The sequence below is a fragment of the Camarhynchus parvulus genome, chromosome 5 (genome assembly GCF_901933205.1).
Source record: "Camarhynchus parvulus chromosome 5, STF_HiC, whole genome shotgun sequence".
Classification (NCBI taxonomy): domain Eukaryota; kingdom Metazoa; phylum Chordata; class Aves; order Passeriformes; family Thraupidae; genus Camarhynchus; species Camarhynchus parvulus.
In genome coordinates this window covers 2,758,829-2,786,288 of record NC_044575.1, presented here as the reverse complement: position 1 = coordinate 2,786,288, position 27,460 = coordinate 2,758,829, and the positions used below count along the sequence as shown (strand labels likewise).

General features: G+C 39.9%; 1 protein-coding gene across 1 annotated transcript in view; it reads right to left on the bottom strand.

Moving 5' to 3' along the window:
* Window positions 1-1,338: 1,338 nt before the first annotated feature.
* KIAA1549L (KIAA1549 like) overlaps window positions 1,339-27,460 on the bottom strand; it is a 130,682-nt gene continuing 104,560 nt past the window's right edge. The window contains 6 exon segments of the mRNA XM_030948903.1: window positions 1,339-4,995; window positions 8,495-8,643; window positions 12,446-12,591; window positions 13,349-13,446; window positions 20,338-20,685; window positions 26,378-26,507. Coding sequence (XP_030804763.1) covers window positions 4,714-4,995; window positions 8,495-8,643; window positions 12,446-12,591; window positions 13,349-13,446; window positions 20,338-20,685; window positions 26,378-26,507 — 1,153 coding nt within the window. The 3' untranslated portion in view covers window positions 1,339-4,713.

Genomic DNA, 27,460 nt, shown 5'->3' with positions numbered 1-27,460 from the left:
TTAAAATCAGCACCTAAACCACTTTGTGCAATGCAGTTATTCTCAGGAGAGATTCTGCAGCATTGACCAGCTTTGCCTTTATGACTTGGCCATCTTGAAAGATTTTTAAAGAGCAAGTCAGTATGCAATTTCTTTACTCATCTATATATAAATCTCATTTCCACAAGTTGAGTTTTGCATTATTTATTTCTGCGAGAAAGGCAAAAGTTCAAAAAAAGCATTCTCAAAGAGTACTCTTTTCCTTAAAAAATGAGAGGGAAAAAAACTTTGAATTATTTTGATAAAAAAGAAATCTGTTGCTCATTCCTGGAGTTAAAAATTAACCCATGAAGGGAAAGCTGCATTTTCTAGTAGGTATGAGTGACATGCAAGATCCCTGTCCCTCTGCCATTTTGTGTCAGTGAGGGTTGGGAAGCCACTGTATAAGAAATCCAAGAGCAGGACAATAGCTGGTTGGACACAGAGTTTGGAGCTGCTGAGATGTGCACAGGATGAACAGGGGCAGCAAAATGCAGTGAGCTCAGAAAACTTGCTGCTTTCAAGCTCCCTCTGACTTCTAGAAGCTGGCAGTCAGCTCTGATATTGGCAATGCAGGGCTAAAAAAACACATTAAAATGTGATTAATTCTTTAGCAGTCAGACATCTTGAAATGTAATGGAAACTGTGGTCAGCTTGGTACGTATCAGCCCTTAAACAAAACAATTCTGCCACTCAACCCATTTTCTACCTGCCTCTCATTTTTACCTTACACTTCTTATGTGTCTCTTTCGAAGAGAGTTTGAAAAAGAAATGATCACAGTTTAAGATAATATCCTCATTTCTATATGTAGGGCTTGCATGCACTTCTGTCAAGTTCTACTCACAGTATTATGACATACAAATATTACTCATATTTCCAGAACTGAGTGCTAGAGCTCCTCTCCAACACAGATTATATGTCAAGAAATGGCTGCCAACAAGTTCCCTTTTATCCTTTGTTTAAAGTTGCTGTTCTACTGATGCCAATAAATGTCACAAGTGGTTTTCCAAGTGAAAGTGGCAGGACACACATACCAAGAAGGAATTTTTTTGTTGTTTCACTTGCAACTGTTTCTACTGATGATTTACAAATCTGAAGACTGACAGCGGTCAGAACATCAACATTTTGTGTACACAGTAAACAGTACTTTCACCTAAACATTTAACATATCTTTAAAGAAAATTGGGGCATTGAGTAGAAAAAGCTAAATTACTACTTTTTTCCTCAGTAAAAATGGTATGGATATATCTGGACAAGGTTATCACTTTAAACACAAATACTTTCTTCTTTGAAATCAGTATTGAAAAACTATATTGTACTTGTAGCCATACAAAATGTTTATTATATTACAAATTATTTTTACACTATATTTTCACTTTATCATTGCTTTGTGCTCAGACAGTATAAATATTACAGCATGATTTTTCTTTCCCAGCAATGTCCTAACTGTCTTGATATAATCTTACTTGATACTTTAAAAAAAAAATTATAGAAACATATTACAAACAGGATAAAAAGGCATCATGAACGAAGAATGTAAGATGGTTTTCTGAATAAAGTGCACCACAATGGTTTCAGAGTGATCGTTCAGGAAATATTCAGTAGACTGCACATCATCCATAATAATACCAAACAAAATAAATTTTGAATCTCTAACAGGTCTTCATCAGAAGTATGAAGAGTACTTTGTTTAACTATACTGAAATGATTTTTTCTTTCTAGAAGGCTATTTAAATGCTTTTGTTTGGGGCTTTTCCATTTTCTACAGACATCCAAACCCTGGACATCTCCAAATTTTCCAAAATTTTTAGTTTCCAGTATGGCAAGATACAAGATTCATTGTGTAAGATGTATGAGACTTTACCCTCACACATTTTTAATAGAACCATTAAATTGCCACAATTTAAGAATGGGAACAGACTTACAAACAGAGTTAGGTGTCCAAAAGATGCTGTTTAAAACTGGAATGCCCTGCTTCCTGTGACTTTTTTGGGAATACATTGTTACATTTCCCTTCCCACCTCTATGGCTTTGGCATGCTCATCCATGGGATCCTGGCTGCTTGCACAATTTCAGCCTCAGGAGAACTCTGCAAAACTGGAGTCTAAGCTAGAGAAATTTATTACACAGCACATTTCACCCCCATTGCTTAGAAGGACCCATTTACTTGCAAAATTTCACTAGGCTAACACAGAAGATTGATTCAAAAACAGAAATCAAGCTGATGCACAATGTGGCTGGCACAACCTGGGGTAGGTTTCACTTCCCAGGTTAGCTCAAGCCAGCTGTGAACTAGCTGAGGCTAAATAAAATCAGCTGCTCTTCCACTGCTGCACTCATGTTACAGTGATCCAAAATGACTGAAAAAACCCAGAATTCTGTTTGAGGGATCTAGTGAAATCTGCTTTTATAGACAAAGCCCAATAGAGAAACTAAACCCTCCTCTCAGTGAATAAAATTCCCACTGAAGCCAACCAGAACCTGTCTTTCTGTGGTACACTGAGTTTGGCCCAGTATTTTTCAGTTGTTATTCTAAAGTGTGATGCTCTTAGCCAGCTATTCATTTAACCCAATTTGGCTGTGTTGTATTACACTGATAATATCAGTATTACCTGGCTGACAGATAACTGAGACAGCAGTCAGCCTTTACTAGACTTGTATTTATATGAAAAATTGAGTTTCTTTGGTTGTTTAGTATCCAAGTCACCCAATTGTATATTTGTGTACTCCAGACATAGGATGTTTATACTGATCAGTAAAATTATCAGGGGTTTATTCTTTCTTTTTTTCCTTTTTCCACTTAGTTTATGGAAATTTTCTGACTATAGCAGACTAGTCACTTATATAAATATACAGCACATATATACATAGAAATTACAAAAATACATTTTATTTATATCTGATTTTAAATAATAAAAATGAAATTCCACATTTATTGAAAGATTAGCTAGCATTCCAAACGCTTCTGCAATATTCAAGGTATTGGAGCAGAGGATGTCTGTATATTCTAGGATAATTACGCATCACAGTCTCAGGGTTTATAGTATAATTATTAGGGGGAAAAATAGCTCTGCTTTAAAAGTTTGTGCTTCATCAATTTCTTCTTCTATCCCCTATTCTAGTCTTCTCTCTCCTTCTCTCAATTTACTGATGGCCAAAAAAGCTAAACCAAGTTCCCTTTCTCACATCAGTTAAGACCAAAGAAACTCAGAGAAATGAAATGATCAGACAAAATAGTAATTGAGGATAACTAAATAACCCACTGAAATGAAGGACATTACCTTTAACTCCAGTTGACATCAAACACGCCCAACACACAAATTTCGCAACAACTTCAGTTCCTCAAGCTAATTGCTGAAGGAACTGAAAACAACTGTTCATGATCTCCAACTAGTTTGTACAACTGCAAAATATTAACTACTGTCCCATCCCAAGTGGTTTGATTTTCTTTTGGGATCGGATTCCTACCACAACGCAGTGTAACAATCAGTGACCTTTATCTTGCACAATATAAAGTCAGCATCATTTCTGGCAATGCTCTCTTTTTCACAGAACATTCATATTTTTGTTAATCCATGTAGCTGTTAGCTTATTTACACGTTAATATAGTAATTAGGTCCTCTACATTCAGAACTTCCTGGGTGCGCATTCACCGTGCCAGCGCAATCAAAATCAACTGCAGCTTCAGGTAGTACTTTCTGGCATCACTCTAGTAGATAGCATTGTTAAAGAGAGAGGGAAAAAAGCACTGTGTTGAACAGAGGTTTCCTTGTCCAAGCAGGTGTATTCATTTTTCCAGGTTGGAAGGATTTAAAGGTCTCAGATATACCAGCTTCACATGCATTCAGAGTGAGAAGCCCGATTATAGAGCAAACAGGAAAAACCTTTTTTCATTTCTCTGGGAAGCTTTTAGCACCAATATCCTTTGCTGGCTCTTCATGCATTGTATTCTTTCACGCTGAAAAAAAAAAATCTCCTCCATAATTCATCAGTGGCACTGAATGACAAGGTAGCCACCAATCATGGAAATGTCATTCACCCTCTCCACAGTCCTCTCTTCTTTCACTTCTTTGCACTGTTAATAGGATGAAGAGACTCGGAGCTATTTACAGGACTTTTATTTGTATTACTTAATCGTGTTGAATTCTTTTGGTTTGAATACAGTCTCTGGGATGAAAAGGCTGAAATGACTCTGCATTGCTGAAATCAGCACCCCTTATACAATGCCCCACAGCAAATTAACACAGCCACTGCCATACCAGCTGTGGCCTTCAGCAAACCCTGTTCTGCGGGTTTTTTCTTCTCTAATCAAAGTTTTGGCATGCAGAAGTTATTTTCAGCAGCTCTGCCTCTGGGCCTATAAATGAAACTTCTTGTGGCACAGACATGTTCAGCAGCATCTTTAGTGAGGATGGGTCATAATACAAGAGCAAAGTGACAAACAATTGCATATGGTTGATCTCATCAGTATGAAACAGTTTCCTGGCAGCTTTTCCTTAGCTGGAAAGCAGAATTTCATGTCTTCAGAGCCCTGTTGCTCTGCTTTAAGTCATTTCATAGTGTTGACTTTTCAGACAGATTAAAACGCCATCGCTTTGGCACAATTCACAGAAAGTTTGTGACCAAAAACTAAAGGAGCTGCTTTCTTAGCTTCCCCAGGTCGCAAGACACAAACAGCGTGCACAGAAGATACATTAGACCTGGAACTCAAACATATCTGTCTGCTTCTTGGCCAGCTTGGCCACCTCTTCCCTTATTGCCTTGACGAGGGCAGCCGTGGAGATGTTGGTGAGCGGCGCGTCGGAGGGGTCGTTGTCGGCCAGGCTGTGCTGAGAGGCGGCGGCGGAGGCCAGCGGGGCCTGCTCCAGGCTGGGGTGCAGGCTGCCCTGCTGGCTGTACTGCCTGGGCAGCCGGGATGGGGAGTTGTGCTGGTAGCGGGGCCTCGGGTAAGCCTCGATGTAGCCAGGCAGGGGCACCTGTGGGGAATTGGAATTGCACAGGGTTACGCAGAACGATCGATCCCGCCAGCGACCGCAAACCTCCCCAGGGCACTGCTGGAAGTGACAGAGAGCACCAAACAAAGGGAATGCAAACCTCAGAATCAATGCCCAGCTTCAGGGCGACCCCAACATCTGGGGATGATTGGCATCAGACTCCATGATTCAGAAGGCTGAACAATTGCTTTATTAAAACTATATTATATCACATCATACTATACTATACCAAAGAGATACTAAAGAAAAAGCCACGACTGTCTCCAGACAGTCAGGACACAGCTTGGATCTAATAGGCCAATTAATATAAACAATCATCACCAGAATCCAATTAAGAACTCACTCTCAGTAAACAATCTCCATAACACGTTCCACATGTGCAAAAACAACAGGAGCAGTGAATAGAGATAGGAATTGTTTTCTCTTTTCTCTCTGTGCTTCTCCAGGAAAAATCCTGGGAGAGAGAGTTATGTCTCCCTCTGTTCAGAGAATGTGAATGCCACAAGCTTCTGCCCACAAATGCCTGTCCTGGCATGTGCCATTGATGCACATTCCAGCTGTGGCAGCACAAACATCTGCTTGTCCTCATTTATCATCACCTCCAAAAGTCCAAGGGAAAAGATTTTCCTGGAAGTGAGCTCTCTGCTTAGCACTTTGGTTTTAAGCAAACAGCATGATTTTAGTACACCAAAAACCTGTAACAGAAAAGCAGTTTCCTGATTTCTACCTAATCCAAGCCAGCCAAGTGTCTGGCCTCACTGGTCCTAACAGAAACTCACTAGATCCAGACACCAGGGATAAGTTCAGGTGCTCCAGCTTGGAAATTCAAGGCTCAAAGGGATGTTTGACTGCTCAGAAGTGTCAGGATTTCTGGCCATGTCTAACAGAATTACATGAGGGATTCATAATTTTCAGAACTCCACAGATTTCAGCCCCATGTTAGCTAAAACCAAAACAATAACATAGGCTCTTCAGTCATGGTGAAAGATTAAATTTCTTTCACAAATCCATGATACCAGTCTTTTTGGCACTCAGAAGATTTTAATGCATCAAATAAAAAACAGTATTTATGATTTCCAAAAGTCTATAAAACGGGAATCTACAGGCCTTAGTTTGGAAGAAGGCTTTATGCCTGAAGCTTGACCTCTACACAGCCTTGAGTATCCATCAAATGCTGAAGAGAATGTCAAACATGTTCACTATGGTGTGATGAGACAAATGTAGGAAGCAGGTATGGTATGGTAGCAAAGTGATCATTAGATGTAGGTGCCTCTGTTTAGTTTACTACAGGCTCTTCAAAAGGTGATTTTACTAGAACAACCTGTGATCACACCACTAGAGGCCACCAAGTTACTGTTTTCACTAAGCATTATCCAGGCCCTGGGAAAATAAGTGCTTTGTGGACACAGTTTCCTTGTCCCACAAAACTTAGTGTTTTAATACTTACTATTTGTCTCAGAGAATAATATATTACAGTAATTGTGCTTATAAAATAGTTCCTTGTTGTCAAATCTCCCATTTCCTCCCTTGTTTACAGTCTAGGCTAGCAGAAATGTGTGGTAAATTAAGAATCTTATAGATACTAAGCCTCTGTTCTCAATAATTTTAAGAAAATCCTGAAAGTGTGATCAAGCTATAATCTAGAGGCTCAAAAACCAAGACATGTCCAGAAATTCAAGCCCTGAGTATTAGTGAGAAAATCTGAGTATTACTTCAGATCTTTATGCTATTCACTTTTATTCAGGCTTTCTGACTGTGCTATATTGCTAATGCTATTACTAGCTCCTCTAGTAATGATTTTCAAATAAAGACAATTTCTTGACAGATTTGCAAATTCATTATAGAAACTGCAGTAGTTTCTACATTTTTACCCCTTCTGCAAAGCCACTGGAGGGTTGAAAACTTGACTAGCAAGGAATTGTTAAAGCTCTGCCATGGGTAAGTGAAAAGGGACATTTGTTTCCTTTGAATTCTATTTTGCCATGGTTATTTTTCAGACAATTTTTTACATCTCTCTCCATTCCTCTTTCCCTGAAGACAAGGAAACCCACAACAAGGTTATACTCCTCACTTTCCAGAGGAAGGAGCTGGGGGCTGGAGACTTGGTTTGCAGTTTTGACCCGTTTGTTTCAGTCTCCACTTTTGACAAGGGATACCTGACTGTATTTCCACAGGACTGCAATCAAGAGTAGGGATACAAAAGGGAGAATGAATGGGAGACAAGTAAAATTTCCTTATTTGTTTCATGGCATTTTTCCTCCTTAGAGAAAAAGTTTAAAATCATTGCTAAGATACAACGGGCCTCCTGGATTTAAGATGTAAGAAGGGTTAAAAACACACATAAAACAAATAAATAAACAAAAAATAAGCACCAAAACAACAAAGGAAAATAAAGCTTTTCATGCTTTAAAAGGCAGCTCTGAGAAGGAAATTTATACCAGAGCATCACAAGCCTCCAGGTGTCAGGGGCACATCAGCAGGTGTGCTCAGCTTACAAATGAACAGCTTTTTCTTTTTTTTCTGACAGTTCAGCCCTTCAAATTCAGACTTGCACCTCAAAGTCATACTGAATTGTTTTCCTCACAGGCATTGGGAGCAGTAATAAAGAGTGAACAACAAAAAAAGCTGCCCCCAGGAACATTTATATGACTACGTTGTCTCCGGCTTATCTGCTCAAAGCCAACTTAGATTTCAACTGCAATTCATTAAAATGTTCTGTTGACGATTTGCACAAGGAAATTGAATCTGTCTCCCAGGTTTTTTAGCCAGAGTGATTCTGCATAGATACCAGATGTGAGCTCAAGCAGAAGAGTTTATCTTTTTTTCCCTTGTGCAAAAAAGCCCAACATTTGAGAAATTGTTTCAAACATGATAAACTACTGCAATTCAATTTTGGATGTTTCAACTTCAATTCTTTGAAATGTAGGTTTACTTTGGGCTAAAAATTACATCTGTTCCAGTCTGGGATTGTGCAATTAATTATTTAATTTATGACCTGTCACTGCAGCCTTCGGGAGGATTTGAAACGCTGCACAGCAGGGCTGCAGCAGGGCTGGGAGGTAAGATTTGGGAGCCAGGCTGTCTTGAGAGAAGCCTCCAGGAGGGTAAGATGCTTCCCCAACTTTCAAAGAGCTCAGGACTGTCTTGAGAGGCAGCATCACCTTCTTCTGACACGTGTCTATCTAAAAATTTAACCTTTCTCAGGAAAGGAAAATGACATCTAACCCACCAACTTTAAACAGGTGCCAGGCCCTAGTGAATGATTCCACCCTCTAAAGATCTTGCTCACAGTTCATGCTATGAACAGCTGAAGTATCTATGTCTAAGCCATCTCTTATGGCTTTTCACTGCTAGAGATTATTCCCATACAAGGAAAAATTATCCTTTTCTGCTTCTTTGTCAACCAGTGAAGAATTGCTGAAAATCCCTCCTGTGCAAAACATAGAAAAAAACAGGTGGTTAGAAAAGCAAGGATGCTTACAGAGTCTGCCCACTGCCCTGGCAACTCATTCTCCCCAGCATAGGGCATCCAGGCTTGGTTCCTGTAGGCAGTGGGAGGAGTTGGGATGAAGTAGCCCGTGAAGCCAGGTCGGTTTGCTGGGATGGCAAACACTGCTGGTACCGTGTTTCCTGGCAAAGAAAAAAAGAGTAGGCATCACGAATAGCTGAGATTTTCAGTTGTAAACCAGATAATAGTGCTTATGAAATATGGACTTCTTGTTTGTTTGTTGAGGTTGTTTGCTTGGGGCTTTGGGTTTTGGTTTTTGTTTGGTTTTTTGTTTGTTTGTTTTTGTTTGTTTGTTTGTTTGTTTTTGTCCTACCATGTGACTAGAGCAACTTCACAGTGCTGGGAAATACTGGAGAAGGCAAGATTTGCAGTTGTCCTCATAACCAGGTACAGTCTTCAGGTAAAGAGTCCCTAGGATTTGATCCTTGTAACAAATGATCTTTGTCAAAACTTTGGCTCATTAGAAAAAGGCTTTTTTTAAAGTTTGCCTCCTTGTATTCAATTTTCAGCTGTTGTTACCATAGGTTTCAGTGTAATGCACCTCTCTTTTCACTGTTTACCCAGTCTTTCATAATATCTATACTATTAATATTATGATTAATACCTATATTGTATTGTTATATCAATATTATTTGAAGGTAAAAAACATACAAAAATGAGTGACTGATATGTTTAACAGGCTGTACTCTCAACAATTCCATCCTAAAACTTCAATGCTTCTGTAAAAAATACCAAGGTTCTACCTGTTCAGTTCCTTTCCCAAGAACAGTCTATGGCTGCCATAAATTATACAGCTACAACTCAAAGAAACATTTCTTGGTTATTTGGAAATCTGGCTGATCACCTCTTGATTAAGATGCATGCCATAGGAATATCCAGGATGTCTCCTGGATTAAAATCCCATGATCACATTCCAATTTGTGTGGAAGGAGCCAAAGTTTCAGCCAAATCTCTGGGTAGGGTCACATCTGCTTTCAGGGAAGGTTGATTCCTGTGGCCCACAGAGATGCAGAGAACAATTTGGTACAGAGATTATCCACTGGGCTGTCTGGAAGACCAGCATCCTAATGTGCATATTTCCCTTGAGATATCCTTGATATATTCCCTTTGCTATCATAACTCTGTGTATTTGCCTAGTTAAAAATACACTACAAACAACTTTCTTGCCCAGTTAAGTCTTCCTTCCTCTAGTGTCTATTTACATGCAAAGACAGACTCCAGCACTGAATCACCAACATCACACTGAGGGCATGGAGTCCTCATCCCTAAATCCTGGATGGGACAGCTGCATATCCTCTTCATCAGTTATTAGATTTTCAGTTTATTCAGTTTTATTACACGGGCGTGTATTTCGCTTTTCAGATAGCAAAAATAACATCACTTACATGAAAGCAGAAGGGCAGTAAACCCTTAAAAAACACAACAAAGTACAACTCCAGCGTTTTCACTGAAGAATGGAAGCACAGTAGCATTACACAGCTGGGCAGATTCTCTGTAGTAGAATTAATGCAGAGAAAATAAAATTTCTCCCCCTTCCAACTGCACATCATTTGAATATTGCTACTAATTGCTCTCAGTAGCTATGATACCACTATGCTGACAAAATCACAAAGACATGGGAAGGCCCATGAAATTCATATGGAGTATAATTGAATTAACATCAATTACTGGCTGCTTCAAGTATCCATCCCCCAGAATCTCATTTACAACCCTGGCCCATTTTTTGTTCCTGAACAATCTACAAGAGGGTTCTGCTGCCTACTCTGACAGATGCTGGGACATTGCATGGGCAGGTGCACCGAGATAAAAAGACTCCACTAGTGACATCCATCCCCAAAGCAGTCTCCATAAACCCAGATATTTACAGTTTCTCAATGACCTCCCATGCAGTCCAAGGCTAGAATTGCTATGGATGCAATCAGGGGTAAAAGAAGAGGAGTAAAATATGGTTTATAGCACATTTTTCTCCAAAGCAGACACACACCACCTCTATCCCAATTCCTCCAGCCCCATGGTTTGGAAGAGGGTGGGCGAAGACAAGAGGTGTGGTCAATCATTTGTCCTTCCAGGTGATAAACAGCACAAGGGTTGTTTTAAACTATTTTAAATTAGTAAGCAAGGCTGAAAATGAGCATTCTTCATACATGTACAGAGAAGAAAGTGCTGCTCCTGTACATGGCAGATGACTTCTACACCAAAACACTCTTTTCATTTAACCACAGCAAAAGGAACTACTCCTCAAAATGAATATTCAATTGGCTGATATTATACCTTATCCTAAATTATTATTGCAATGTCCTTATCTTAGAGCTGATGCTGGGCTGCATGAGAGCGAGATTAGGCATTAACATTCCAAATCAGCACCTGCAGCAATGTTTCTTCATGTATTGAGGCTATAAAAGCTTATTTTCATATCAGAACATTAGAAATCTTGTATTGCAATTGCCCATTTCTCACAAACGTCCTTGTCTTTACTTGCCTGTATTACAGCCTTTTGTAGCACCTGATATATATGAAAGTTTCCTTCAACTACTCCCAGAATTATTCTGGCAAACTCCACAATGCCATTTTGTCTCTTCTGAACTGCAGCCACCCTTCAGCAACACACAGTAATAAAATCTCCCCATCACAGGATCCAATCAAAAAGTGTATCCCAGAGATCCCATTACTGCAGACATAAAGAAGAGGTCTAGGTAGTGTGGCACATTTCATAGCTTGAAATGTTTTGAAATGGGAGGGTGAGCATCTGCTCCTTTCAGGTACTGCACCATAAGTGAGAGCAGAATGGATCCTGCAAACCTACTCTATTTAATTAATTGACAACTCATTTGCTTAGCCACATTATGATTCTCAGTCAGTGATGTAAAAGACAATGCAGGTAACTCTCTATTTGAGGAAGCTAAGAAAGAACATTTTCTGGGAGATTAACAGAGCAATATCTAACAAACTACTAATTTCAAAGGTTTGAACTAATGAAAAATTCTTTTGAATATTGGAAGCTCTTTTCCATAACTCTTCAAGAAAACACATTTTGCCAATAAAAAGCCATTTGAAGTATTTTTTCCAGCTATATATTGTCCAGACACCATCAAAACAGTATATCAACTTCATCTTATGATCAAATCAACTAATTTATAAATACAACTCATATAAAAAGGACCAGGAACTGACTAAACATTTAAAAAACTGGGACTTTTAGACCCAAAACAAATTCTGGGCAGAAACTATATTCTTCACAACAGGAAGGATGAAGAGCTAACAGATTACCTTTGACTGTGCAATAGCACCACTGTTTTGTGTTTTGAAGGGAAGGGGCCATGTACCTTCAATCTGCCTTCCTCAGTAGCCCATTGCTGTGACAGGAGTAGGGGTAAAGTTTCTCAAGGAAATAGGGAGCCTTAAAAAAGTTTTCAAGCACTTGGATCAGTACTCCAAAATATTGGAAGGATCTAACTCATTTCTCCCCCATTGCCTGTTTCTCCCACTTGGCTTGCTTGGTACAAAGTGCAACACAAACAAGTCACACAGCTGTCCCAATACTGCAACTTATTTTGCTACCAACACCTTCTATCGCCTCCCTAAAAATTCTACTGCGTTTTGCTGTACAGATGAACAGTTTTAATGGGTTTTATCAATTCAGAGTTCCTGGACACAGAACATCTGGGACATTACTGCTGCATCCTACCTTCAGAAAAGGCCATTTCCTGGTGCTGCTGCAGGGTGAGTATTTGAGGATGCAGCTGGTGCTGCACTTACAAAGGGACAGGCCATCCTCTGGAGGGCTCCTTCAGCTGCACCAGGAAAAACCCCACCTAATACAGCCTTTCTCCAAATAATCATCCTTATTTGCTATATCCCATACTTTCATTTCTATCCAAAATAACTTATAAGGCTCTCAAAGTTGAATCTGCCCAATTTTGTCACCTGAGTGAAAAGCAGATTGATCGAGTGGACCAACAGACATGGGAGCTCTCGAACCCGGTGCAAAAGGTGTCTGATCATGGTGCTGGGCCTGATCTGCTCCACTGGACTCAGGTATTCTCACTTTGCTGCCAATATCTGATGTAGACCTGTGTGTTAAGAACGAAAAAAAAATACAAATTTTTGTTATTCTGACCTACAGATGTGATTTGTAGCCACACACACGCCTATCAGCTCCAGCAGGACCAGCCAGCGAGGAGCAATCTGCCCAACTTTGCCCTGGCATGACAGAAGCCTGGAGAACAACTGCACAACAGAAGCTTGGAGAAGTCTGGAGAAGTTTGCAAACAACCCCTTTAGCCTGGTTGCTCTTTTTACCAAAGCATCATATAGGGCTTCTGCTTGCTGCTTCAAACAAATGCCTGTGAAACACAACACTAAAACCAGAGCTTTACCATAAATTCACCAGAGATTTACCATAAATAATTCACCACCACAGTGTACAGACAGTCACAACAGTGTACATGACATGGTATCATACAGTAGGAGATCACTGTGGTAAATAACATTACTGCACTTGGGAAGTGCTGAGGTCTTTGGAAATGTAACAAGTCCAGGAAAGCAGGAGAATGATGGTGTGAATTATCTGCCTCAATCCAGCACACCATTATGAGAACTGAGACAAAAATGCTTTAAAACAAACAAGAGCCTGCAGTTCCTAATTTTATTGACATGGACTGGCTAACAGAAAACTCATTGTTATTTCGGTTTGTGTTAAAATGAAACAAAACCAACATGTTTCCAATTTCAGGAATGTATCTTTTTAAGTGCCCCTTCAGGGTTTGCCTCAGTTATTATGAAGTGGGTTTTAGAGACCATGCCTAAAATAAAATAACAGATAAATACCTCCTGAGAGAGGCAACAGCCACAGGACCCGTTCTGGGAGGGACAGGAGGGGGAGGAGAACCCATCACCATCTCAGGAAGCTGAGAAAATCTGTAAGCCTGTAACAGAGAAAAATACATATTTTCTGAAACACCAGTAGATCTCAGTCAAATTGAAAAACAAAACAAAATCAGAAATTAAATACTTGCTCCATGTGCCAGTCAACTGGAAGCTAACTTTTTGTGGCATCAACAATAATTGCATTTATTTGGGAGTCTACAGTGCTTTGGTGATTTTTGAATGTGGAAGAAAACCTGAAAATTAGCTCAGAGACAAGATGAAGTCTAAATAAAATAAAACATATTCATTAAACACTGTGATATATTTGTAACTTGCTGGCAAAGCAGATCTGTTGTGATTATGTGAGACTCAACTACTGCTCTGGATCATGGGGAAAAGACCTGAGCATTTTCACTTTCTCAAGGAAAAAAGTATTTCAAAGATTCAGAAAGAACCCTCAGAGCAGTGTGTACTGCAGTGAAGCTGCCTGTGAGCAACCCACATTTCAACCTCTTCCTTTCAGCCTTCAAGAGATGAAAAGAAAATTTTCCACAAAAACCCCCAAATTCTGTAACTTTCCAAAACGGCAACAAGGGCCTCAAACAGTTCTGAAAAGGCAGACTGATCCAGAGGAACACCAGGCCCAGCCACAAAATCACAAAATTAAGCACCTTGCCTGCAGTAGTTCTGAATTTCATCACCAATACCTGTGAAGGAGGAGTAACTGTGCGCATGAAACTCAGGGCACCCAAGAAATGACTTGGAGGACAAAATTTTCCTCCTAAATCCTTTGCACTGCTATAGGTTAGAGGCCATAATTTTTCAAATGCACATAGAGGAATGATCTCTCACTACATGCTTCACTACATCATGGGTGAGGGTTTTGTTTCCCTATTGCTTTTTGTTTTATTATTTAGTTGTGATTTTTTTTTTAGTTGTGGTTTGCATGACAATGCTTCAGAGCAATGCATGGGAATAAAGATAAAATCAGAGGAATAACAAATAAAAAAATTGGGGAAGGCTGACCACTATTAAGACAGCGGCATTTTGAAAAATTGAAACAGGGGTCCAGTGGTGGGACTTTGGCCCTGTAAACAAGAGGAATCTGGTTTTCCCAGAGAAGCTCCTCCACAAGCAGCAGTGAAAGTTAAAAGCACATTAAAACACATGGGATGAATCACACTCTGTCTCCTGCCCAGAGAAAGAGCCTACAGGATTTACATGATCATTTCAGACTTACCACCTACATTTAGATTGGAATTTGGCAATATCAATCCCACACTATATATCAGAAAACACTGTCTTTCTGTAATCATCTTGTAAAATTACACATTTAGACCGTATTCCAAATGCCTTCATTCTCAAATACCTGCAAAACTAGGTCGACAAAAAGAAAAGGCAACTTATCAAATTGATTTTTGATGTGCCTCCAAGGGAAAAGCAGTACAGACCCAGCATCTTTCTCGGTCCTCTCACTGCTACCCCTTTTAAAGCAGGTTAGAAACCCTCAAAGGCATGTCTTTGAAAATAATTTTTTCTTGCATGCCACCTACAAAGTCTCCTAATATTTACTTTCACCATGCTACCATGATATTTAAAGCATTTCTACATTTAAGTGGGAGGGAAAAAAAAAAGTCTAAAAAGACACTGCTACATTTCTTAGCCAGGGGTTGGAAACACTGATTTTTAATGAAAGAACTGTAAGGAAAAAACAAATGTTATTTGCATCAAAGAAAACCTCAATTATATTTCTCCTGATAGTGCTGGATGTGGAATGGTCTGTAGCACCTTTTCTGCACCTCAAAGGCTGGCAGTGCCCTCACAGGCTGCCTGAACTCTCCCTTCTGGCTCCACAAGCCTTTCATCCCACACCTTGCTCTCAGCATGCATTTGTGCCAAGCATGAAATCCTTTTTATTCCTGCTGTTTTAAAGGAACAGCACATGGGATAATGTTTGGGAATGGAAAGCGACTCCACACTGTTTAGCAGGGTAGGCAGAGACTCAGAGGTAGATTTGGGTTTTCTCTTGTGTGTTGTGCTTTGGAATATGGACATCAAAGGAGGTATTAGGTATTTTAAGGGATCACAGTTCACAAATATGCTGTGACATGCACTGGAAATTTTGGGGGGAAAAGTCAAATAGAAAATCTAAGCCTTTATTTTGCTGCTTACATGGGAGATGAGCAATTTTGAGTGAGTGCCAATATTTTGCTAACGGCTGGGCAGAGAGAATCCTGTTAAAGTGAAAAATCCTGTAAAAAGATCTGCTCTACCATGCTGAGGAACTGTTTGTCCAGCAGGGACAGGAGTCAGCCCTCCTTGCCCTGAGCTGCCACACACCAACCTGGTTGTGGGAGGGAACTCCAGTGAAATTTCTAGAGTTTCTCTAATGGGTTGGGGCATTAGTGTTTTCCTGCAGGCAACATATAAGTGGGGAAGAAGCGTTCAGAAGGTAAATGATGCCAAAGTTTTACCACAGATGCCTGTTAAAGATTTTTATGAGCCCTTAGGCTCTTGGCCAACCAGCCTGATTGTAGAATTCAAGTCACTTCACCACTGTGAAACGAGTCAGAGAGGAAAACAACAAACAGAAAACACAACCCAGCTGATTTCACAGATTTGCCTAATTTTACTCTTCAAATATTTATCTTTTTTAAATGATCTCTTGGTTTTTAGCAAAAGAAAAATCCAACCGGACAAAAACAAACAAACAAACCAAAAGCCCAAAAAAGAACAAAAGACAACAATCTTAAGAAGGAAAACAATCTGCATGGGTTCCAAACTCTATTTTATGAAAAATGAGAAAGACTGTAACACAAAGGCTATAACAATCAGGCAGAAGCAATCCCACTTGAGACCCAGGACAGACTGCACAGGTAGCAGAGAGTAGAGCCCGTGCCTCCCTTTCAGTAAGAAATGCCAGTGAAGGAGTCTGCTGTGGCTAGATGACAATTTAAAAAGCAAACCGATAAATAATATTTAAAAGTAGGAAGTGCAGTTTAGCAGCCATTGGGCCAAGGACAATAAATCCTCTGGAGGATAAAGGCCAGTCACCAGCAGACTGCACCATTGTCTCCTACAACCCACGAGAGCCCAAGGTACCACCTGTCAGGATGGAGAAAAGAAAAATCACAGACTGGTTTGGAAAGCACCTTAAAGATTATCTAGGCCCAAGCCCCTTGCAACAGACAGGGACTCCTTCCACTAGACCAGGTTGTTCAAAGCCCCACACAGCCTGGCCATGGATGGGCCATACACAACTTTTTGGGCAGCCTACTCCAGTGCCTCACCACCCTCACAGCACAAAATTCCTTGCCCATATCTAATCTAACCCTGCCTCTCTCAGTTCAGAGTCATTCCCACTTTACATGCCCTTGTAAAAAGCCCCTCTCCAGCTCTCTTGCAGTTCCTTTAGGTACTGGAAGGTGCTCTAAAGTCTCCCTGGAGCTGTCTCTTCTCCAGGCTGAACAAACCCAAGCCTGTGTTCATAGGCCAGCACAAAATAACTATAGTCCAAAGCAGAAACTTTGCAGTAAGTTTTAAGGCTACATTTCCCTAGTTCAAATATTTAAATATCTTTACCACCTTCCACTTACAGATTGGTCCTGGGTGAGAGTATTCTATGTTGCCTTCTAATTACAGAAACATCCATCTCCTTACATCTCACCATAGGAATTAAAAGGCCAGTGTCCTTGTTAGCTCATGGAATTATTTAACTTATTTGTTTATTAAATTGCAATCCAGGAATAACGCAAATTTATTGATTTGGCTTTGCCTTTATAGCTGTCCTGTTTCATACTAAGCAGCTGTTATTGAAAGTGGCTGAATTTTGGTAAAATACTCCCACTTTACCCCTGTTAGATGAAGGGGAGCTCTGAGGACAGGGATGCTTTACCAGTCACTCAGGCTGTTGGTCATCAGTGCCTGTTTGTGGTGCTGGCTCTCACCTTGGGACCCAGAGCTCTGTGGTTCTCACTCCTCTTTCCAGAGCACTAAAGAGGAGAGATGGAAACTGGTCCAGCCTTGTGATGGAGAGGGTTTTCCTCTCTGGTCTTAGCTCTCGCTTGACTCAGCTGAGCACATTTGCAAAGCAAATTTCCAAACAAGATCAACCAAGGCACGGAGCTGGCGGTTGGGCTGGTGTCACATCTTCAACCCTTTAACTCCATCCTCCAGTCATAGCACACCAGCTGGGTGCCAATGACTCAGCCAAGTGTTACTCATCATGTTTTGGAAGCTCCAGAACAACAGGGAGTGTTTGTATTCCACTGGCTTTCCTCCGCCAGGAGAAGGCATGAGCCCCGTGTGGAGGAATCCTCTTTTCACAGGTCACCCAACAGGCAGGTTGGCAAACAGGCATTCCCTCACAAGAGCTACAGATAATTTCAGTATTAATGGCAGCATGTACAGAAAAACCCAAACAAACAAATAAGAAACATACAGAAGGCCTCAAAAGGGAGAAGAAAATGGAAAAGGAAAAAAAATTGTGTGCACACTCTGGAGATATATGCAAATGTTTGATGGTGGGACTAGCCAAGAAGTTGACTGCAAAAAAATAAAGATCCACAATTTGGAGGACACCAGAAGCAACACAGAACTAAAGAGTGGCTCTGGACCCCTCTGCACTTGCTCCATCTGAGCAGACAAAATGCCCTTGAATTTTCAAAGATGAAATTTTCATTTTCAAAATGCTCAGTGTTTTGAATTGTAACAGCATTGTTGATGTTGAGTTCCAATTGCCACTCAGAACTGAATTTTAAGAAAGGGAAAAAATGACTAATTCTTGGTTTACAGAGGTAACAAACATCCCAGTGCACAGGTACCTCTCATCCCCAAAGCTGGGGATATTTTTAATTCCAACCCTCCATGCCCATGAGAACAAACCAGGAAATGGGGTGGTTGAACCACGGTGCATATTCATGAAACTGACATGCAGAAAACTCTGAATTACCAGCCCTTATCCAATGCCCAGCATCCTGTGCCTATCCTCATCTGTGGCAATCAACTATCTTCAGGGAATTTAACTATTTAACTCTGTCTTCAGAATGCCAGAAAGATACGCAAAAGGTCCCAAACATGCAGACGATTTTGGAGAGTAATAAGTCTTAGAAAGACAACAGTGAATCATTCACCATGAGACGGGTGGCTATTATATTTTTTTAAAAACCTCTCACCATATAATATTTTTAATTTCATTTTAGAAAGATTCTTTGAAGTGTCAAGGTAATTTGACTCCCTATTAGCTGTCTCTTCAGCTTTTAATCGAATTCTAACCATAAAAAATGATTGTATGCTGTACGAATCTCACCGGACCAATTTCAAAGTGCCAGAAATAACCTTAGCATGATTTAAATAGCACCAACCTGAACCTTTGCCGGCAGAGCCACTGGCTTTCAGCTGTGTTCAGAATAGTTCAGAAGCAGCATCCCTTAATGTATTTTTTATTGTCAAGGAAGTCATGGTAAGGGTGATTTTGAACTGAGGACATTTTTCTGCATTATCTTCATATGCTAGCCAGAGTTAGGGACTCAGTTTGAAATATATTCTTTAAAAAAAAAATTCTGACCAAAAAAAGCCTTAAAATGAACAATTTATCTCACTGGTATTGTTAGATGGGCTATTTCTTATCTGAAAGCAATCACCTTTGGTTTAGATTTGTATCTGACATAAAAGAAAATATATTGTTGAGTTTTACATTGCCATATGTGGGAAATTCAGGGGCAGTTTCTCATGTGAGGGTGTGCACAGTGCTAGTGTCACTGCTGTCTAGACCCCTACAAAATTCCATTAACAATTTCCACCCTTGGGTTTAAGTTCCTAATTCATGTATTACTTCTGCAAGGTGAGGACGTGTTAGCTACTGCTTGAGGCTAGAAAATGAAGGATAAAGTCAGTTATAAGGTCAACCAAGAGACCTGTGAAATTAAATCTTCTCTAGATTTCTTCTCTAGAGACCCAAGCCAATAGCTGTAAGCGCAAGATTACCAATTACAGCCCACATTTCATGTTGCTCTTCAGTGCTGAACCCCTCCAGTGATGCAGAAGGGTTGGTGCTCCCTACCCAGTTGTCACCATAGTTAATCCATAAAACCACATTGCTTCCTAATATCCATTACCTGAGCAGAAGGAGATGTGCAAACAAGTTTGGTGTGAATTCTACAGCACTTCACTCTAACAAACTAAATATGGAGTTGTATTTCTCTCTCTCCAAGGGTTTTTAATGATAAACTGTTTAATTAAGAAATGACACCTAAAATATTTTTACTTTTAACTTAATAACTAATTACCTGTGGTTCATAATCTGCACTTTTTTATTTAATTACATAATACTACATAAGCCCATGAACAAGAAGGTGAAAAAGAAGGACTAGCTTCTAAAGGTCTATCTAGTCTTAAAGACTAGCCTTAAATATATTACTACATTCTAAAACTTTCAGTTTGCTACTATGTGATATTAAACACTTCTATCCAAACAATACACTTATAATCTTAGCTCTATCATTTAATTTTGGAAGCTTTCTCTATGGCTTCAGGTCAAACACAGTGTTCTCTTGAGGATCAGTGCCTATCAGCGCAGAAAGTCTAAAATTCTCAGCAGCCAGAGTTCCAAGAGTTTGGGGTCTGTTGAACAGCCTTTTTTAAATATTCAGCCTATTCTGCAGTCTATTCTTTTAAACCTTAGTACAACTTAGACAAGACAACCTTGCTGCTGAAATAGATACTGAGTCTTTCATGGTGTGTGTGGCTCATAGTGTGTGTGTGTAGCCCAACTGCAAAGTCTAAGTTGGTGTCTAGACAAGCACACATGTAGATGTATATATACACATCACAATACACATACTTATTTTCTGGTTTTAAGCACCTAAATGGGACTACTTTAAAAAAAAACATGGCTCGGAACAGAAGCACCCTTGTGACATTACAGTGTGGCAAAGAGAAGCTCCACTTACGGGCCTTGGCAAGCTGTACTGGTACATTTCTGGCCTGTAGGTGGGCACCCACTGCACGCCCGCCCGCGGCCGGCTCATGGTGCCGGGGGCGCTGGTCACCACCTCGGAGTAGGGCAGGTGTGGGGCCGAGCCGTAGGCGTCCTGCCGGGGCTGGCCCCCGTGGCCAGCAGAGGCCAGGCTGAAGGCCTCCTCCAGCAGCATGTGCATCTGCTGCCGCACCTCGTCAATGGACGGCTGCGAGCTCAGCGTCGACGTCTCCGAGTGGCCTTTGGCCTGACGGGCCCTGCCGTAATTCCGCGGCTCGTTGACGCGGTCAATGTTGGTTTCTTCTATAATTTCAGGCTCGGTCTGGTGGGGGGGGATAAAAGTGGATGTCACAGGCTTTATGAGACAGCATTTGATAGCATTTACAAATAGCATTTGTGCCGCTTCGGCATTCTCAAACACAGACATAACACACACAGACCTACCGCACACATAATACACACATAACACACACAGACGTAACATACACACAGTCAGGAATTTTGAAAATGTTTTGAAATTTTGAATTTTGAAAATGTAGACGTGGGAAATAGAAAAATAGAAACTTCCACGGACACGGGAGGGTTTGACGTGCAGCCTTGGGAGAAGCTTGGATTGATGTAAAAATCAAATACACAGACATTAAGGAGAAAAATCATAAACATATGTTTCTATAGTTGTAAGTAAGAATATGCCTTAAGTAAGTAAAAAAATTGTATTAATAAGATTAATAAGATGAAAGGTTTATAAAGTAGGGGTGTAATTGTATAGAGTAAGCTGAGAGTTTAGATGTTATAATAGAAACATACGTGTGTGTGTGTGTGTGTGTGTGTATGTGTAATAGTAGCCCACTGGATAAAAGTATCTGCATTGCAGCAGAAGTAAAGGTAATAGTTAGAAAAGCAAAGTAAACCCTATGGCAACTGTCCATTGGATTAACAAGTTATATATTGTCTTGTAACAAGAAACCTGTGACTGCTTTGCACTATGGCCAACTGCTTGCTCTCATAAATCTCACAGCCTCTGATACTGATGTTTATCTGAGCAATAAATCATTTTTAGCCCAACTGTGGTCCCATCCCTTTAAAGTGGCAATAATAATATCGACACGCAACAAATATTGGAAAGAAATCGTACAATGCAGGGGAGTATATTAGCCCTTTATATTCTACATTCTTTGCTGGGAAAAGTAGCAGGGACACTCTGTAGCAGATTAAACTGTCAATGGCTCACTTAAAAACAATTAGAATTAATGTTTGTCTTAGTTGTGGTATCAATGGCAGTGCAACTGTGCCAGGAAGAGTACGGCTCCCTAAATAATGCCATCACTGTGAAGGATCCCTTACAAGGGACAGATTATTACAGATGGAGACACTGAAATTCCTTTGTTCAGGCTCTCACATTAAGATTTCTGAAGACCTAACATTTAGGAGTTTTTCTGAGCTTCCACGATGACACCACCAATTCAGCCCTGCCCCTTGCAGAGAGCACTGAGGCCCAGCTCAGGGGTCTTACACAACTCCAAACAGGAGTCACAGGTGTTTATGCAAAGTTAACCTGGGAACAGGGAATGAAGCACACTCTCCCACGAGCAGACAGTGCTTAGGCAGCTTAGCTTGAAGGGCTACTCCTAGGGTGATTCCTTCTGTACAGATAAGCACAAACAGAAATCACCTCCCTGCTTTTTTTTTGGCTGTAATTCCGTGACAGAAAACAATCATCACATTGCAAGAAGTTGAAAGTGGAATACCACACTTCATCTGTATTTCGTAAGATCAATTTTACAGCCCAGAGTTTAAAAACATATGTTTTTAACCAGCAACTATAATTACAATTATATAATATATAAATATATAATAATAAATATATAATTATAATTTATAATTCTTTAAATACCTGTAAAATGCATTGACTGTGAAAGATAACTGGGATGAGCAATAGGATCTGTGCCTCCTTCTATATATAGCATGTGCTTAGAAACTGTGCTAGTGTTTAAAATAGCCCTAAATAAAAGAATACAACAGGATGTTCTTGTTAAAAATTCCAGCACTATCCTGATCATTTGTGTTCTGTAGCTCCTAGTGTGGCGTATTTTTTTCCCCTGTAATAATGTTTTTCTACACCTGAACAGATAAGTGACTGAGTCCCCAAGCTTTGGTAAGCTGTAGGACAATCATAAAATATATTTATCCCTTTTCAGAGGGAAATATCAAACTGGTGTTCTTTTTCTGTTATCAGCCACTCTATAAAAGAGTTACACTGGTAGTGAAAACTGATAATAAATCTAAGTAAAATACTAATTTGCTTTCTCTGTTTTAAGCATAGCTATGTTTTGTATCAAATGACAGTATGGCAGTAAAAAAGAAAAGTTAGGATAAAAATTAAACATTTGCACATCAGAAATTTAACCATAATTTACATAGTCATAGTTACACAGTATATTATCTAAATTCAAAGCCACAAACTCAAATTCAGGCTTCCCAAGTGGTACACACACCAGACTGGGGGAAGGGGAATGCAACTGCACCAAATTATCTTAAATGGAAAAACTTTGTAGGAAATCTTCAGCTAAAAATTCTTCCTTAATTTCATTCCTTCATTTTGATTCCATTGGTGTTTGTGTTGCTACAATAAATAAAAATCAGACACGTTTTAGAAAGCTGACTATAAAATGCAATGGTAGTTTGTGTAAGTGCAGCCAAAGAGCCTCTGAAATCATAATATCCTGACTGGATGATTAACAACCATGGTTCTTCCATTTGCTCATGCCTGCAAAAATGTGAGTGGAATCCCACATAGACCTATTAGTACCCAATGCTGAAATAAATCAGATTTTTTACTACAACTCACTGGTGAAGCCATTAGACCCCCACAGAATGTTTAAAATATATCACGTGTATACAAGATTCATATTAGCAGACAACATTAAGGCAGCTTAGAATCATCAATATAAAAGCAGACACGTAGATTTTGGAGAAAAATAATAATAATTTCTTTTCCTCATATTTTAAAATCTATTTCAATTCATCCTATCCCTTTCTGAGTGTTATTTGTTATTTTGTTTGTTATCCTTTCAACTGAAACATGTAGCTATCCTAAATAGAGGCCACCATTACATAAAATCACACACAATTACTGTATAATAGAAGGGACTAGAGGTACATGAAGAAAGCAAACAAAACCCTGCAGTGAGAGACAGACTTTCTATACCTCTTGAATAATTCTGCTGCTGCAACATTATCAGTAAAATTCTTAATGTGAACGTTGATCTATAACCTTTGGGATGCATTGCGTTATTTTAGCTATATCAACTAAATTTCATACCCATGAATTCTTTTGCATACTGCTCTCTTAGACATGTATAATAAGGTCATTTTCTTCCTTTGATAGCAAAAACAGCCTAAATATTTTCTGCTCTGGTATAAATCTCATAGAGCAGTCTAGAGGTTCTAGAATCTTTTGTTATGGCATTTACTCTACAGAGAGTTGTTCATTAACTTATTGAAAATAATAAACATGTTAATAAAGTCTTCTGAAGTTGAAGGTGATGATAGTAAAACCTGTTGGGATTCTTTAAAATGGAAAGCTAGATACTGTTCAATAATCATTCATTTATAAAAGACACTATGAAGGCAAGTAATATACTGAGAACATCAAACAGTAGAACATATACTCTAAAATAATATTAAAATCTACATATTCCATATGGACAAATGTAAAATATTGTATCCCTCATATCTTTACCAGTTTTTAGATCTGAGAGACAGAACCACGATTCAGAGAAATATCACAAAATTAATTCTAGAGAATGAGGTATTTTTAGAAAAGTATGAATGAAGTATTTTTGAAAAACATTTAAGAATTTGTTATTGAAAGGAAACCTTGTAGTTGTGCACATGAATGGTGAATTCTTCAGCAGTTTTCTTAAAGAATCTGGGAGATCTCAATCTCTTTTCTTTAAAAATAAAAGCATTATGGTTGTTGGGAAGAAAAATCTCAACACATAACCTGGACGTGCTGGTAACAGCTCAAATTTCCCCCACAATTTTTTGTGCTGTAAAAAAAGTCTCCTGACTTTTTCAGACAATACGAACTATTTGATTCATAAATTGAATTTTTTGGCACTGCTTATAAAATGCGGATTTCACTATTCTCTGGCAGGACCTGCTGCTAAATAACAAGCTGGGAGGAAGAGTTTAGCAGCACTGTGAGAAGGCTGGAACATTTAATATGACAAACTGGATGTCAAAAATGGGTACCAGGTGTTGCTGTATGAAACAGAAAGGGCACACGAGTCACCACTCAGAGCACCCTTTCTCACCCATTTTCAGAGGTCAGACTTGCAGAGGTGTTTAGCTGGTGAGATCCATGGATTCCATGGATGCAGCCATCAGTGGGTATCCTGGGAGACGAAGCCTGTCAGACACAGCTCCGAGGAGCCTCAAACGGGAGAGGGGGACCAGCCCACGCTGCAGGCTCAGGCTTGGCAGCTAAATTTCAATATCCTGTCCCATTTCCCAGCAGCATTTCTGTGCTTTCAGATGGGAAATGCATTCAGAGCTGGAAGGGGTGCACTGCAGTGAATCTGCAGTGCACTGAGCAGAGGGATTTTATGTAACTTATCAGTGAAGCACCGTGCCAGGGACAGATTGCCCAACTGCAGCACCAAAGGCAAGGCAAAAGCAATTTTTTCTGTGACGTGCACACATCTCACAGCTTACAATTACCCTGAGGACACTTCAGAATCTGCATAAGCTGCTTCATTAATCTACTTCCAAGGTCTTTAATAAATTTTCTTTAAAATATGGTTTATATATAGCATTCACAATATATTGAAATATATTTTTAAAATCTGCTGCCATGCCTGCTCCCAGAATGTTTTCAAGACCGATTTCTAGGGAAATATCCCCTGTGAAAAACTAGCTTTTATTAGCATAGTATTGGCATCCTAATTGCTCAGAAAGCAGTGTACCAGTCAGCCCACTCACACAGCTCCACATGTCTCCTGCAGTCTGATGGGAAGTGTCCAAATGCAGGGAATCATTTCAGAAATCTGACAACTACAACCTGCCCTGAAGAATTTTGTAAAAGGTTTAAACTTTCCTCAACACGTGCCCCCAACTTTGGTACTTTCTTTCTCCTTGCTAAAATCACATTCCTGGCAGAGAGAGGGTTGACAATGAAACACCCCCCGACAAAAAATGTCTTTCACCTACTCTGTTTAGAGGATGGGCAACCACAGGTGAACTTCCTTGTTCTCCAGAATGGTTTAGACCCTCTCTAGGGACTGATCTTTAGGGCTGGCTGAGCAACAGTAGTTTGGACACGTGACAAAGGAAAACTCAACATTTCCCCAGAGTAGGGGATATTTTTAATCCTCCTTCTGGGTTCACACAGCATCAACTTGCACCCAGTGTTTGTTCAGACTGCACAAGACAACTCCTCTGCCTTGTGCTGGCTGCATGAGCTCCTTGGACCATAAAGCAGCATCACCTCTGGCTGGCTTTGACATTTACCTACACAAAACTCTCCCAGTTCTGAAGGGAGTAAGAGGACAATCCCTGTCCCTAGGGGATTTCCACAAAACACTGCCATTGGGACTGAGGTGGAAATCCCAGATTTTTCACCTAAGTCCCAATGGCAGGCTGTTCATTCTTCTGAATCAAGAGAGCAGCTCCAGGCTGTTCTTCAGAACAAACAGAGGATTTTAATTGCAATGAAGAAAGCTGACTGTTAGGTAGCCACACACTTAGAAGAACTATCTAAATTCAAGATTTAATACTTTGGCAAATAATGGGGTTTGGGCAAAAGTTTTGTTTGCATTTCAGACTGTAAAATGACGTAGAGTGATAAAGTACACAAAAGAGTCTGAGCTTTTTTCAGGATGCTGAGTGCACATAAACTCCTGTAATACTAAATATATCATGGCAATCTGTCTTGTGGCTTATCAGTTGTTGCTTGCAGCAAGTCAAGGCTTTGCTGAGCAGATTTCTCTGCCTATACCAAACAAACTTACATCATAACCACTGTTCCGGATGCCACGCCTCGGCCTCTCTCGAGTCACCAGCAGATCCATCTCAGTTTCCCCTGGGCTGGGACTGTTCAGGGACTGCCTGCTTCTGTACACCGAGTTCTTCAGGGGCTGCCTAGAAAACATGAAACAAGAAAATGGTAAAATGAAAAAAGAAAAATAAACAACAGACAGTAATTGTCAATACTCACCTTTATTCTAAAATTATGACGTTCATAAAAATGCCACTTTGTTGCAGGATATTCTTTCTACATACATGAAGTGCTTATTAAGAGATGATTAATTGCTTTTTACAGTTTAAGGAAAATAAAAGTTACGTAAAAGACATGGACATTGTCTGTGGGAGCTTGTCAGATGAAATATGTCCCAAGAAGATATCAGGACCCTTTTAACTTCAGCTGATACGATTCAAACTAATTAAAAAAAAAATATTAAAAAATAACAGGCTCTCCCACACACACAGATGGGGAGCAGAGATTTTGGTTGCTGATCCTGAGCGCTGAGAGAGAAGCAGGAAAAAGCTCCACTGAAACAAGCCCCCAGCACAGGGAACGGGAAGAGACACAGCAGTGGGAGGAAACTGTTGCAAGATGCTGGTTTTAAATAGCCAGTTTGGTAACTGGCCACAGCTTTCTCAGAGAGCTGTCCTTCCTGGAATTCAGCTGCTTCACTGGGACAAAATGCTGCTCATCCCTGGGCACTGAGCTTCCACTGCTGGGTGTTCCAAGCCAAGGGGAAGCAAATGCAATAGAAAGGCAGAATAAAACTAAATATCCAAAATACCCAGTAATCTCTTCAGCAAAACAATTTCTGCTCTTGTTGCTGGTTATACAAAAACAAATGCAGCATCCCTCTGTGAAATACAGAGCATATTTGTACATATCTGCAGGAGGGTTTGCCAAATGGTGGCATAGGAACTTTATGTTTCATCAAGCTGCATCTTTTAAGAAGGCTACTTCTACACCAGCAGAGCTTGTGAGTTGTTTTCACACTGTGTTTGGCCATTACTCATTTTGTTGCACACTCCAGAGGAGCGCTGCTCCTGAAGTAGATCAGTAACAGATGAAA